The sequence below is a fragment of the Tachyglossus aculeatus genome, unplaced genomic scaffold (genome assembly GCF_015852505.1).
Source record: "Tachyglossus aculeatus isolate mTacAcu1 unplaced genomic scaffold, mTacAcu1.pri scaffold_1_arrow_ctg1, whole genome shotgun sequence".
NCBI lineage: Eukaryota > Metazoa > Chordata > Mammalia > Monotremata > Tachyglossidae > Tachyglossus > Tachyglossus aculeatus.
Genome location: NW_024044915.1, coordinates 913,038 through 927,140, shown reverse-complemented (window position 1 = coordinate 927,140; position 14,103 = coordinate 913,038). Strand labels below are relative to the sequence as shown.

Sequence of the window (14,103 nt, the reverse complement as noted above, 5' to 3'; positions counted from 1 at the left end):
AAGGGGCGACTCTCTCTCACCTGACTTTCCGTCCCCATCCAGCATCAACGTCAACTCGAACAAGATCTTCCCACCCCCCGAGTACCCGGCCCCGGTGGGCACCCCGCTCATCTCCCCCTTCATCAAATGGGACCACAGCCAGACCTGGGACGTCCCGACGCCCCGAGACTTCCCCAGCGGCTCCGGCGACTCCTATTCCTCCGTCTACACCATCGGTGAGAGCCCTCGCCCCGTCCCCGCAGTCCACCCGGCACGGGACGGCGGGGAACCAGACTCCGGGTGGTCTCTCATCCCCACCCGGCTCTGTCGGGGATTGAGCTTCCCTCAATTCCCCGGCAGACACGGGCAGCGAATCGCCCGACCACTTCATGACCGGCCACTGCATCGACGGCCGCGTCCTCTACCCCGCCACCGGATACCTCGTGCTGGCCTGGAAGACCCTGGCTCGCTCCCTCGGGCTGGTCATGGAGCAGATGCCGGTGGTGTTCGAAGACGTCACTGTCCACCAGGCCACGATCCTGCCCAAGACAGGTGAGAATGCGCACCGGCTGTGAAGAGTCGTACTTTCCAAGCGCTTAGGACGGGGTCCCGCACGCAGTTAGCGCTCGATAGACACGATGGGATCAATGGACGAAGGACGGGAGGGGCGGTCCCTTTTAGACTGTGAGCCCACTGTTGGGTAGGGACTGTCTCTATGTGTTGCCAATTTGTACTTCCCAAGCGCTTAGTACAGTGCTCTGCCCATAGTAAGCGCTCAATCAATACGATTGGTTGATTGATTGATGGAAAGAGCGCAGACCCTTGAGCGGCTCCGCCACTTTGGGCAAGTCACGTCATTTCTCGAGGCCTCGGCATCCTTACCTCTCCCTCCCCGTTAGACGGAGAGGCCCGGGTGGAACGGGGCTTTTGTCCGATCTCATCGGATCGGATCTGCCTCCATCCTTAGGACGGTGCTCAGCGGAGAGGAAGCGCTTAATATATACCGCAGTTATCTTTAGTATTGGGAAAGGGAAGCATTTCGAATCCAGAGTTCCACTGTGGGGGTCGAGACTGCGGCTCACAAAGCCTGAGAAGAAAACTCAACGATAGAACCGATAAGTAATCGTGGTATTTCAATCAATCAATCAATCATATTTATTGAGCGCTTACTATGTACAGAGCACTGTACTAAGCGCTTGGGAAGTACAAATTGGTAACATATAGAGACGGTCCCTACCCAACATTGGGCTCACAGTCTAAAAGGGGGAGACAGAGAACAAAACCAAACATACTAACAATCGTATTTATTGAGCGCTTACTGTGTGCGGAGCATTCCCGAGTGCCTCTATCCAATCAGTCCGTCAGTGGTATTTAATAATAATAATAATAATAATGGCATTTGTTAAGCATTTACTATGTGCCAAGCACTGTTCTAAGCTCTAGGGAGGTTACAAGGTGATCAGGTTGTCCCACGGGGGGCTCACAGTCTTCATCCCCATTTTACAGATGAGGCTGCTGAGGCCCAGAGAAGTGAAGTGACTTGCCCCAAGTCACACAGCTGACAATTGGCGGAGCCTGGATTTGAACCCATGACCTCTGACTCCAAAGCCCGGGCTCTTTCCACTGAGCCACGCTGCTTCCCTATTTATTGAGTGCTTAGCTGCTTAGGACAGCGCTCTGCCGAGTAAACACTCAATAAGTACCATTGAGTGATTCATTCATTCAGTCGTATTTATTGAGCGCTTACTGTGTGCAGAGCACTGTACTAAGCGCTTGGGAAAGTCCAATTCGGCAACATCTAGAGACGGTCCCTACCCAACAACGGGCTCACGGTCTAGAAGGGGGAGACAGACAACAAAACAAAACACGTAGACCGGTGTCAAAATCGTCAGAACAAATAGAATTAAAGCTCTATGCACATCATTAACAAAATTATCATCATCAATCGTATTTATTGAGCGCTTACTGTGTGCAGAGCACTGTACTAAGCGCTTGGGAAGTACAAGTTGGCAACACACAGAGACAGTCCCTACCCAACAGTGGGCTCACAGTCTAAAAGGGGGAGACAGAGAACAAAACCAAACATACTAACAAAATAAAATAAATAGAATAGATATGCACAAGTAAAATAAATAAATAAATAAATAAATAAATAGAGTAACAAATATGTACAAACATATATATGTACAAACATATATATAAATAGGATAGTAAATATGTACAAGTAAAATAAATAGGGTAATAAATCTGTACAAATATATATGAGCGCTGTACTATGCCCTTGGGGGAGCATACGATCTAACAGTGTAGAAGCGCTTAGTCCCTATATGTTGCCAACTTGTACTTCCCAAGCGCTTAGTCCAGTGCTCTGGACACAGTGAGCGCTCAATAAATCCGATTGAATGAATGAATGAATAGTACAGTGCTCTGCACACAGTAAGCGCTCAATAAATCCGATTGAACGAATGAATGAATGTAAGGTTGTTGCCGGCCGGGACTGTTTCCTTATTGTTATAGTGGCCTCTCCCCAGCGCTTAGTACAGCGCTCTGCACGCAGTAAGCGCGCAGCCGATCCGATCGACCCGAGGCGGTATCCCAGCTCCTCCAACTGTCAGCTGTGTGACTTTGGGCAAGTCACCTCACTTCTCTGGGCCTCAGCTACCTCATCTGTAAAATGGGGATGAAAACTGTGAGCCCCCCGTGGGACAACCTGATCACCTTGTAACCTCCCCAGCGCTTAGAACAGTGCTTTGCACATAGTAAGCCCTTAACAAATACCATTATTATTATTATATATTCCCTGCCCACAACGAGCTTACAGTCCGAAGCTCTGAAAGCCAGGCCTCCGAAAGCAGCTCATTTATCGCGCACCAGGCTGAGCCGGCGGGGAAACTGAGGCGGCGGCGGGGTGGGGTGGGGGGCGTCCGGGAGGGGTGGGGGTTGCCTTTCACCGTCTGAGGGGCCCGGCCGGGGTCCGTCCCACCCCCTCAGGCTCCGTGCAGCTGGAAGTTCGCCTCATGCCGGCTTCCCGCTCCTTCGAGGTGTCGGAGAACGGAAACCTGACCGTGAGCGGTGAGTGGCCGGCGGTCGCGGGGCGGGAGCGGGGAGAGGGAGGGGCGGCGGACCGGGCCCCTGAGCCCCCTCCCCGCCCGCCCGGCCTTCAGGAAAAGTGTACCAGTGGGAAGAGCCGGACGCCGGCGTCCTCGACAACGGGCAGGGAGCCGCCGAGACCCCCGGGGACCCCGCCGGCGAGAACAAGCTGTCCAAGGACGACGTCTACAAGGAGCTGCGTCTTCGCGGTTACGACTACGGGCCCACCTTCCGGGGAATCCTGGAGGCCAGCAGCTCAGGTAGCCTTCCGCCTCACCCTCGGGCCCGCCCCGGGGGGGACTCCCGAGGGGGCGGCTGGAGGCAGGGCAGGGATGGACTCCCCCCAAGCTATCTGCACGGAGAAAGCGCTCAATAAATCCCGCTGGTGGATACCCGGGGGGACTCCCGAGGGGGCGGCTGGAGGCGCCGTCCTGTCCCTCCAGGCAGAGATGGACTCCCCACGAGCGATCTGCACGGAGAAAGCGCTCAATCAATCAATCAATCAATCAATCAATCGTATTTATTGAGCGCTTACATAGTAAGTACAAATTGGCATCACATAGAGACAGTCCCTACCCAACAGTGGGCTCACAGTCTAAAAGGGGGAGACAGAGAACAGAACCAAACATACCAACAAAATAAAATAAGTAGGATAGAAATGTACAAGTAAAATAAATAAATAAATACCACTGGTGGATTGATTGGACGGGGAGTCCAGCCCAGGAGGGTCAGAGCGTGGCTAAGGGACGGCAGCCACGGCTCCCGGGAGAGAACGAGAACCGTGCCTGGGATTGGCAGCTTCCAGAGGGTTATTCCCTGGCGCCCACCGGGACCTTCACTCCGCTCCAGAGAGTGGGACGGGGGGAACACGGGAGAGAGGGGCCTTTCCTTTGCCCAGCTCCGGTGCCCAACCCTCCCCGCACCGGTTCGCCTTGCAGATCATCGTCATCATCAATCGTATTTATTGAGCGCTTACTGTGTGCAGAGCACTGTGCTAAGCGCTTGGGAAGTACAAATTGGCAACACATAGAGACAGTCCCTACCCAACAGTGGGCTCACAGTCTGAAAGGGGGAGACAGAGAACAAAACCAAACATACCAAAAAAATAAAATAAATAGGATAGATATGAACAAATATGTACAGATAGCCACTGACCATGCAAGCGAGGGAGAGGAAGCGGAAAAGGGGCGGGCACCTTGGCTCTAGCGGCGGGCTGGGCCCCGTGGGTGCCGTCTCCCTCGGGCGTCCCGCCGAAGGAGCAAAGCGAGGGGCAGGAGGGGTCGTGGCGGGGGGCGGAAAGGCGGGAGGAGAAGCCCGCTAGACGCTCCCTTCCTTCATTCCTTCAGTCGTATTTATTGAGCGCTTACTGTGTGCAGAGCATCATCATCATCATCAATCGTATTTATTGAGCACTTACTATGTGCAGAGCACTGTACTAAGCGCTTGGGAAGTACACATTGGCAACATATAGAGACAGTCCCTACCCAACAGTGGGCTCACAGTCTGAAAGGGGGAGACAGAGAACAAAACCAAACATACTAACAAAATAAAATAAATAGAATAGATGTGTACAAATAAATTAAATAAATAAATAGAGTTAAAAATAATATGTACAAACATATATACATATATACAGGTGCTGTGGGGAAGGGAGGGAGGTAAGATGGGGGGATGGAGAGGGGGATGAGGGGGAGAGGAAGGAAGGGGCACTGTACTAAGCGCTTGGGAAGTCCAAGTTGGCAATATAGAGACGGTCCCTACCCTAGAGTGGGCTCACAGTCTAGAAGGGGGAGACAGAGAACAAAACAAAACATATTAACAAAATGAAATAAATAGAATAAATATGTACAAATAAATAGAGTAATAGCGCCACTCATTCATTCGATTGTTCATTCATTCATTCATTCAATCATATTTATTGATCTGTGTTCCACGCTTCATTATTCATTTTCCAATTCTCCTGCTACTACTGGGCTTACCTCCCTTTTTCCCTGGAGAAGCAGCGTGGCTCAGCGGAAAGAGCCCGGGCTTGGGAGTCGGAGGCCGTGGGTTCTAATCCCGGCTCCGCCACTTGTCTGCCGTGTGTCTCTGTGCCTCAGTTCCCTCGTGGGGACGAAGACCCCATTTGCCCGACGAGGGCACTGAGGCCCAGAGACGTGAAGTCACCCAGCCGACGAGCGGCGGAGGTGGGATTCAAACCCATGACCTCCCCCCCCACCCCGTGCTCTCCCCAGGGAAGGTGGGGAAGTTGCTGTGGAACCAAAATTGGGTGACCTTCCTGGACACGATGCTGCAGATTAGCATCCTGGGAGTATCCCAGCGCAGCTTACGCCTGCCCACCCGCATCAACTCCATCTACATCGACCCCGCCGCCCACCAAGCCAAGGTGCAGGACTATCAGGGAGAGACCCAAGGTAAGGACCACCCCCGCCCCCTCTCCCCCCACCCCTCCCTTCACTCCGCCCCCACGTGCGTACGTTGAATCGACTCTACCGGCTAGTTTGAATCCTAAATGTTAAATATTTCTGTGTCTGCCTCCCCCTGGAGAGTGTAAGGGCCTGAAGCCCTTAGTAATAATAATAATAATAATAATGATGGTATTTGTTAAGCGCTTACTATGTGCAAAGCACTGTTCTAAGCGCTGGGGAGGATACAAGGTGATCAGGTTGTCCCACGTGGGGCTCACAGTCTTCATCCCCATTTTACAGATAATAGTGATAACATTTATTAAGCACTTACTGTGTGCAAAGCACTGGGGAGGATACAAGGTGATCAGGTTGTCCCGCATGGGGCTCACAGTCTTCATCCCCATTTTACAGATAATAATGATAACATTTATTAAGCGCTTACTATGTGCAAAGCACTGTTCTAAGCGCCGGGGAGGTTACAAGGTGATCAGGTTGTCCCACGTGGGGCTCACAGTCTTCATCCCCGTTTTACAGATAATAATGATAACATTTATTAAGCGCTTACTATGTGCAAAGCACTGTTCTAAGCACTGGGGAGGATCCAAGGTGATCAGTTTGTCTCACGTGGGGCTCACAGTCTTCATCCCCATTTTACAGATAATAATGATAACATTTATTAAGCGCTGACTGTGTGCAAAGCACTGTTCGAAGCGCTGGGGAGGATCCAAGGTGATCAGGTTGTCCCACGTGGGGCTCACAGTCTTCATCCCCATTTTACAGATAATAATGATAACATTTATTAAGCGCTTACTATGTGCAAAGCACTGTTCTAAGCACCGGGGAGGATCCAAGGTGATCAGGTTGTCTCACGTGGGGCTCACAGTCTTCATCCCCATTTTACAGATAATAATGATAACATTTATTAAGCGCTTACTATGTGCAAAGCACTGTTCTAAGCGCCGGAGAGGGTACAAGGTGATCGGGTTGTCCCACGTGGGGCTCACAGTCTTCATCCCCATTTTACAGATAATAATGATAACATTTATTAAGCGCTTACTATGTGCAAAGCACTGTTCTAAGCGCTGGGGGGATACAAGGTGATCAGGTTGTCCCACGGGGGGCTCCCAGTCTTCATCCCCATTTTACAGATGAGGGAACTGAGGCCCAGAGAACAATAATAATAATAATAATAATAATAATGGCATTTATGAAGCGCTTACTATGTGCAAGGCACTGTTCTAAGCGCTGGGGGGGGTACAAGGTGATCAGGTTGTCCCACGGGGGGCTCACAGTCAATCCCCATTTTACAAATGAGGGAACTGAGGCCCAGAGAAGTGAAGTGACTTGCCCAAGGTCACACAGCTGACAATTGGCGGAGCCGGGATTTGAACCCGTGACTACGGATTCCAAAGCCCGTGCTCTTTCCACTGAGCCGTGCTGCTTCTCTGCAGCAGTTAGGACAGGCTTGACCGGGGTCGGGGGGTCAAGCCGGGGGTTCCCCGAAAACCTCAGCCCCCCCGGCCTCTCCTTCCTGCAGCCGTGGACGTGCTGGTGAACTCCTGCCTGGACAACGTGGCTGCGGGCGGGGTCCTCCTGAACCGGCTCCACGCCACGGTGGCCCCCCGGCGTCAGCAGGACCTCCACACGCCCATCCTGGAGAAGTTCTGCTTCGTGCCGTACCGGGACGATCACTGCTTGGCCGCCGACTCCACCCTCAGGGACTATCTGCACCGCTGCAAAGGTCAGGGCCCGGGCCCGGGCCTGCCGAGCGAGCGGCCCCCGGAGACCGGGGCAGGGTGGGGGACGGCCTGGCCCCCGGAGACCGGGGCAGGGTGGGGGACGGCCCGGCCCGTGGTCCACTTGCGGGAAAGGAGATCCGGAGGAGGGATCCGGGGCTGGGAAGAGGTCCTCCGGCCGATGCCGTCTGGATGGAGGAACATGGTGATGGGGTCTCTGAGGAGGACCTGGCCGGGTCTCTCCAGCCCTAGGCAGCTCTGTTCCTCCTCCTCCTCCTCTCCCTGTTCTTTTCTCCTCCTTGTGTCCTTCTTCCTCTCCTCATCCTCTTTCCCTTCTTCTCCTCCTCCATGTTCTCCTTCTTCTCTTCTTTCTCCTCCTCCTCCTTTTCCATCTCCACCTCTCCTTCTCCTCCTCCTTCTCCTCTTTCTCCATGTTCTTCTTCTCCTCCTCCTTTTCCATCTCCTCCTTATTCTCCATCTCTCCTCCTTCTCCTCCTCCTTCTCCTCTCCTCCCCATCTTCTCATCCTCCTCCCCTTCTCTTCCATCTCCATGTTCTCCTCCTTCTTCTCTTCTTTCTCCTCCTCTCCTCCCCGCCGTCTCATCCTCCTCCCCTTCTTCTCCTCCGTCTCCATGTTCTCCTTCTTCTCTTCTCTCTCCTCCTCCTTTTCCATCTCCTCCTTATTCTCCACCTCTCCTCCTCCTCCTCCTCCTCCTCCTTCTCTTCTCCTCCTCTCCTTCTCCCCTTTGTCTCCTCCTTCTCCATGTTCTTCTCCTCCTTCTCCTCCTTTTCCACCTCATTTTCCATCTCCTCCTTATTCTCCATCTCTCCTCCTCCTCCTTCTCCTCCTTCTCCTCCTCTCCTCCCCATCTTCTCATCCTCCTCCCCTTCTCTTCCGTCTCCATGTTCTCCTCCTTCTTCTCTTCTTTCTCCTCCTTCTCTCCTCCCCATCTTCTCATCCTCCTCCCCTTCTTCTCCTCCGTCTCCATGTTCTCCTTCTCTTCTCTCTCCTCCTTCTCCTTTCCATCTCCTCCTTATTCTCCACCTTTCCTCCTCCTCCTCCTCCTTCTCTTCTCCTTCTCTCCTTCTCCCCTTTTCTCCTCCTCCATGTTCTTCTCCTCCTTCTCCATCTCCTCATTCTCCACCTCTCCTTCTTCTTCTCCTCTTTCTTTTCCTCTCCTCCCCATCTTCTCACCCTCCTCCTATTCTTCTCCTCCGTCTCCATGTTCTTCTCCTTCTCCCCTTTCTCCTCCATCTCTTCCTCTTTCTCCTCCTCCTTCTCCTCCTTTTCCATCTCCTCCTTATTCTCCACCTCTCTTCTTCTCCTTCCCTTTCTCTCTTTCTCTTCTCCTCCTCTCTTTCTCTTTTCCTCCTGCTCTCCTCCTCCTCATCTTCCTCCTCCTCCCCCTCCCAGGCCTGATCCAGAACCTGCAGGCCAAGGTGGCTCAGCATGGAATCGAGCTGGCCGTGCCAGGGCTGGAGGACTCGGAGGCGGCCTTTCCAGAGACGGCCCCCGCCGAGGGCTCCCCGGAGACGGGGCTGCTGCGTCTTCTGGCGGAGGCGTGCCGGCTTCAGCTGAACGGCAGCCTGGCCCCGGAGCTGGCCCAGATGGTCGCCCGGGAGCGCGGCCACCTGAACGACGACCTGCTGCTAAACGGGCTGCTGGATTGCGGGGAGCTGAAGGCCTGCGTGGACACGGCCCTGGAGAACAGCCCCAGCCACAGGATGAAGATCGTCGAGGTGAGCGAGGTGCCGCCGCGGCCCACCCTGACTCGGATACCCCCAATCAGTCAGTCGTATTCATTGAACGCTTACCGGGTGCAGAGCACTGGACTAAGCGCTTGGGAGAGGACAATATAAAAATAGATACGTCCCCTGCCCAGAGCGAGCTTACGGTCTAGAGGTGGAGACAGGACATTAGTAGAGATATGTGTATAAATGCCGAGGGGCTGGGACATGGGATGAATAAAGGGAGCAAGTCAGGGCGACGCCGGAGAAATGATTGGATTAACGCGGTAGCATTTTGGATGGAGAGGGAGGGGCGGATTTTAGCGACGCTGTGAAGGTGGAACCGACAGGATTTAGTGACGGATTGAATGTGTGGGTTGAATGAGAGAGAAGAGTCGAGGCTAACGCCGAGGCCGGAGATCGTGAGTCAGGAAGGTTGGTGATGCCGTCTAGAGCGATAGGAAAGTCAGGGGGAGGACGGGGTTTGGGTGAGAAGAAAAGAAGTTCTCTTTTAAGCAAAGTTGAGGTGACGGGGGGAAATCCAAGTAGAGACGGCTTGAAGGCAGAAGGAAGCAGGGATGGAGAGAGATCAAGGCTGGAGATGGAGATTTGGGAATCATCCACATAGAGGTGGTCACTGAAGCCACGGCAGCGAATGAGTTCTCCCAGGCATTGGGTGTAGGTGGAGAATAGAAGGGGACTATCCAATTTGTTTTCCTCCTACTTCAACTATTTGTCTTCAGCGTATATCTGCCTGTCTCCCCCCATTCAAGCAGAAACCCCTTTTGGGCAGGGAAGCGGGTGTTTTATTTGAGTTTCCCAATAGATTCTTATTATTACAGTGTACCATAATAATATTATTCGTTCAGTCGTATTTATCGAGCGCTTACGGTGTGCCGAGCCCTGTACTCAGCGCTTGGAAAGTCCAATTCGGCAACAGGTAGAGACAATCCCTACCCGACAACGGGCTCACAGTCTAGAAGCGGGGGCCGTGGTAATAATAATTTGAGGAAACTGAGGCCCAGAGAAGCCAAGTGACTCGCCCAAGGTCACCCAGCAGATAAGTGGCGGAGCCGGGACGGGAACCCATGACCTGCTGACACCCAGGCCCGGGCTGTAACCACTAGGCCACACTGCTGGGGTTCCTCCATTGGGATACTAACGATGGCATTTGTTAAGCGCTTACTATGTGCAAAGCACTGGGGGGCTACAAGGTGATCAGGTGGTCCCACGGGGGGCTCACAGTCTTCATCCCCATTTTACAGATGAGGTCACTGAGGCTTAGAGAGGTGAAGTGACTTGCCCAAGGTCGCACAGCAGACGTGTGGCGGAGCCGGGATTAGGACCCATGACCTCTGACTCCCGGGCTAGCCACGCTGCCTCTCGATCAATCGATCGTCTTTAATTCTCGTATTATAATCGTATTTAATTATTCTCATCATCATCATCAATCGTATTTATTGAGCACTTACTATGTGCAGAGCACCGTACTAAGCGCTTGGGAAGTAGAAATTGGCAACATATAGAGACAGTCCCTACCCAACAGTGGGCTCACAGTCTAAAAGGGGGAGACATCACGATCTCGATCTCACGATCTCACGCCGTCCCGGAGCCGGCTCCGTGAGCGGGAGGAGGGGTGCCGGAAGCTCTCCTCTTTGGCTACCAAGGCGATCTTTGTGGCCCCGCAGGTCCTGGCCCGCGACGGCCGGTTGTACTCACGCATCCCCGGACTGCTGAGGGCCCAGCCGCTGCTAGCCCTGGACTACACGGCTACCGACCTCAGCGCCGAGGCCCTGGCCGGCCTGCAGCAGGACGGCCTCTCCACCGCCCCGTGGGACCCGGCGGGCCCGGCGCCCGACGGCCTGGCCGGGGCCGACCTGCTGGTGTGGAACGGCGCGGTGGGCGCCCCGGGGGCCGCCGCCGCCGCCGTCCTCGCCCACATGGGCGCCGCCGTCAAGGAGGGCGGCTTCGTCCTGGTGCACGCCCTGCTCGGCGGCGAGACCCTCGGGGAGACGGTGGCCTTCCTCACCGCCCCGGACCGCCCGAGGAAACCGGGCCCGCTCTCCCAGGTAGGGGCCGGCGGCCCCGCGAGGGATCGAAGGGGGGAAGGGGAAGGGGCACGGGGTGCCCACCGCCCGCCCTCTTCCCGCAGGCCGAGTGGGAGGGCCTGTTCCACAAGGCTTCCCTCGACCTGGTGGGGCTGAAGAGATCCTTCTACGGCTCGGCCATCTTCCTGGCCCGGCGGCACACCCCGAAGGGGAGCCCCGTCTTCCTGTCTGTGGAGGACGCGGGGTTCCGGTGGGTGGACACGCTGAAGGTGAGACCGCGCCGTTATCCCGGGGGACGTGCGCAGCCCGGCGGGAAGAGCGGGGGGCGGGCGCCGGGAGTCCCCGTTTCTACCGCGGCTCAGTGGAAAGAGCCCGGGCTTTGGAGTTTAAATCCCAGCTCCGCCACTTGTCAGCTGGGTGACTTTGGGCAAGTCACTTCGCTTCTCTGGGCCTCAGTTACCTCATCTGGAAAATGGGGATTAAGACTGACCCCCCCCCCCCATGGGACCACCTGATCACCTTGTAACCTCCCCAGGGCTTAGAATGGTGCTTTGCACATAGTAAGCGCTTAATAAATGCCATTATTATTATTATTATTACATATCTATTCTATTTATTTTATTTTGTTAGTATGTTATTATAGTATAGTATAGCATATTAAAATGATATTAATATGAAGGCCCTGCTGAGAGCTCACCTCCTCCAGGAGGCCTTCCCAGACTGAGCCCCTTCCTTCCTCTCCCCCTCGTCCCCCTCTCCATCCCCCGCATCTTACCTCCTTCCCTTCCCCACAGCACCTGGATATATGGATATATGTTTGTACAGATTTATTACTCTATTTATTTATTTTACTTGTACCTATCTAGTCTATTTACTTTATTTTGTTAGTATGTTTGGTTTTCTTCTCTGTCTCCCCTTTTTAGACTGTGAGCCCACTGTTGGGTAGGGACTGTCTCTATATGTTGCCAATTTTTACTTTCCAAGCGCTTAGTACAGTGCCCTGCACATAGTAAGCGGTCAATAAATACGATTGATGATGATGATTATTATTATTATTACTACTAGCTCAGCCGCTGACCTGCCGTGGAGTTATTATTATTCTTAATAATTATTATCAATTATTATGCTAGTATTGTATGTATTATTACAATTACTAATATGTTATAATAATTATTATAATTAATAATAATGATGGCTGTGGTATTTATTAAACACCTACTATGTGCCAAGCACTGTTCTAAGCACTCTGGGGTCAATCCAAGTTAATCAGGTTGGACACCATCCCCATCCCACATGGGGCTCGCACGCTTAATCCCCATTTTACAGACGAGGTAATGGAGGCTCAGAGGAGCGAGGCGACTGGCCCAAGGTCACACAGCAGACGGGTGGCGGGGCCGGGATTAGAACCCAGGTCCTTCCGACCCCCCGGCCCGGGCTCTAGCCACTAAGCCACGCCGCCTCTCGAGTCTGCTGAGGTCCACCGGGCCCTGGGGAAAGAAAGACACTGGCAGAGGACGCGGTCCCGGCTTACGGGGAGTCGGCCGAGCCTCCGGGCCTCGGTTTCCTCATCCGGGAAATGGGGATAAGATACTGCTCTCCCTGCCTCTTCGATAAGAGAAGGAGCGTGGCTCAGGGAACGAGCCCGGGCTTAGGAGTCAGAGGTCATGGGTTCAAATCCCGGCTCCGCCAGTTTTCAGCTGGGTGACTTTGGGCGAGTCACTTCACTTCCCTGTGCCTCAGTTCCCTCATCTGTAAAATGGGGTTGAAGACTGTGAGCCCCAAGTGGGACAACCTGATCACCTTGTATCCTCCCCAGCGCTTAGAACAGTGCTTGGCACATAGTACGCGCTAAACAAATGCCATCATTATTATGATTATTATGTTGTACTCTCTCAGGTGCTTAGTACAGTGCTCTGCACAAAGTAAGCACTCAATAAATATAATTATTTATAATTATAATATAATTATATATAATACCTGATATATATAATATAATTATATTATAATAAATATTATATTATAATTAATGGTATAAATATTAATATAATTAATATAAATATATTATTATTATTATAAGAAGCCCCAGGGAGTGGGGAAAGGGACTGACCTGGTGATCTGGGAGCTGCCCAGTGCTCAGCACAGGGCTGAGCCCAGCGCTTGGTTAAAAATGATAATGGTATTTGTTAAGTGCTTCCTATGTGCCAAGCACTGTTCTAAGCGCTGGGGCAGGTGCGAGGTCATCGGGTCGGACACAGTCCCTATCCCACCCGGGGTTCACCGTCTTCATCTTCTAGACTGTGAGCCCACTGTTGGGTAGGGACCGTCTCTATATGTTGCCAACTTGGGCTTCCCAAGCGCTTAGTACAGTGCTGTGCACACAGGAAGCGCTCAATAAATACGATCGATTGATTTGATTCATCTCCATTTTGCAGCTGAGGTAACTGAGGCCCAGAGAGGTGAAGCGACTTACCCAAGGTCACACAGCAGACATGTGGTGGAGCCGGGATTAGAACCCAGGTCCTTCTGACTCCCAGGCGGCATTTATTAAGCGCTTACTATGTGCAAAGTTACTGTTCTAAGCGCTGGGGAGGTTCCAAGGTGATCAGGTTGTCCCACGGGGGGCTCACAGTCTTCATCCCCATTTTACAGATGAGGTGAGTGAGGCCCCGAGAAGTGAAATGACTTGCCCAAAGTCACACAGCAGACATGTGGTGGAGCCGGGATTAGAACCCAGGTCCTTCTGACTCTCAGGCGGCATTTATTAAGCGCTTACTATGTGCAAAGTTACTGTTCTAAGCGCTGGGGAGGTTCCAAGGTGATCAGGTTGTCCCACGGGGGGCTCACAGTTTTAATCCCCATTTTACAGATGAGGTGAGTGAGGCCCCGAGAAGTGAAGTGACTTGCCCAAAGTCACACAGCTGACAAGCGCTTAGTACAGTGCTCCGCACCCAGTAAGCGCTCAGTAAACTCGATTGAAGGAATCGGCAGAGCCGGGATTTGAACCCGTGGCCGCTGACTCCAAAGCCCGGGCTCTCTTCCGGTGAGGGTAGGGCCTGTCTCTATATGTTGCCAACTTGGACTTCCCAAGCGCTTAGTCCAGTGCTCTGCACACAGT

At 53.1% G+C, this 14,103-nt stretch overlaps 1 protein-coding gene across 1 annotated transcript in view; it reads left to right on the top strand.

Moving 5' to 3' along the window:
- Nucleotides 1-14,103, top strand: part of FASN (fatty acid synthase) — an 86,997-nt gene that overhangs the window by 56,565 nt on the left and 16,329 nt on the right. The window contains exons 16-24 of the mRNA XM_038742835.1: nt 43-215; nt 340-531; nt 2,971-3,051; nt 3,144-3,329; nt 5,304-5,483; nt 7,015-7,218; nt 8,627-8,952; nt 10,629-11,009; nt 11,093-11,257. Coding sequence (XP_038598763.1) covers nt 43-215; nt 340-531; nt 2,971-3,051; nt 3,144-3,329; nt 5,304-5,483; nt 7,015-7,218; nt 8,627-8,952; nt 10,629-11,009; nt 11,093-11,257 — 1,888 coding nt within the window. The remainder of the gene's footprint in view (nt 1-42; nt 216-339; nt 532-2,970; nt 3,052-3,143; nt 3,330-5,303; nt 5,484-7,014; nt 7,219-8,626; nt 8,953-10,628; nt 11,010-11,092; nt 11,258-14,103) is intronic.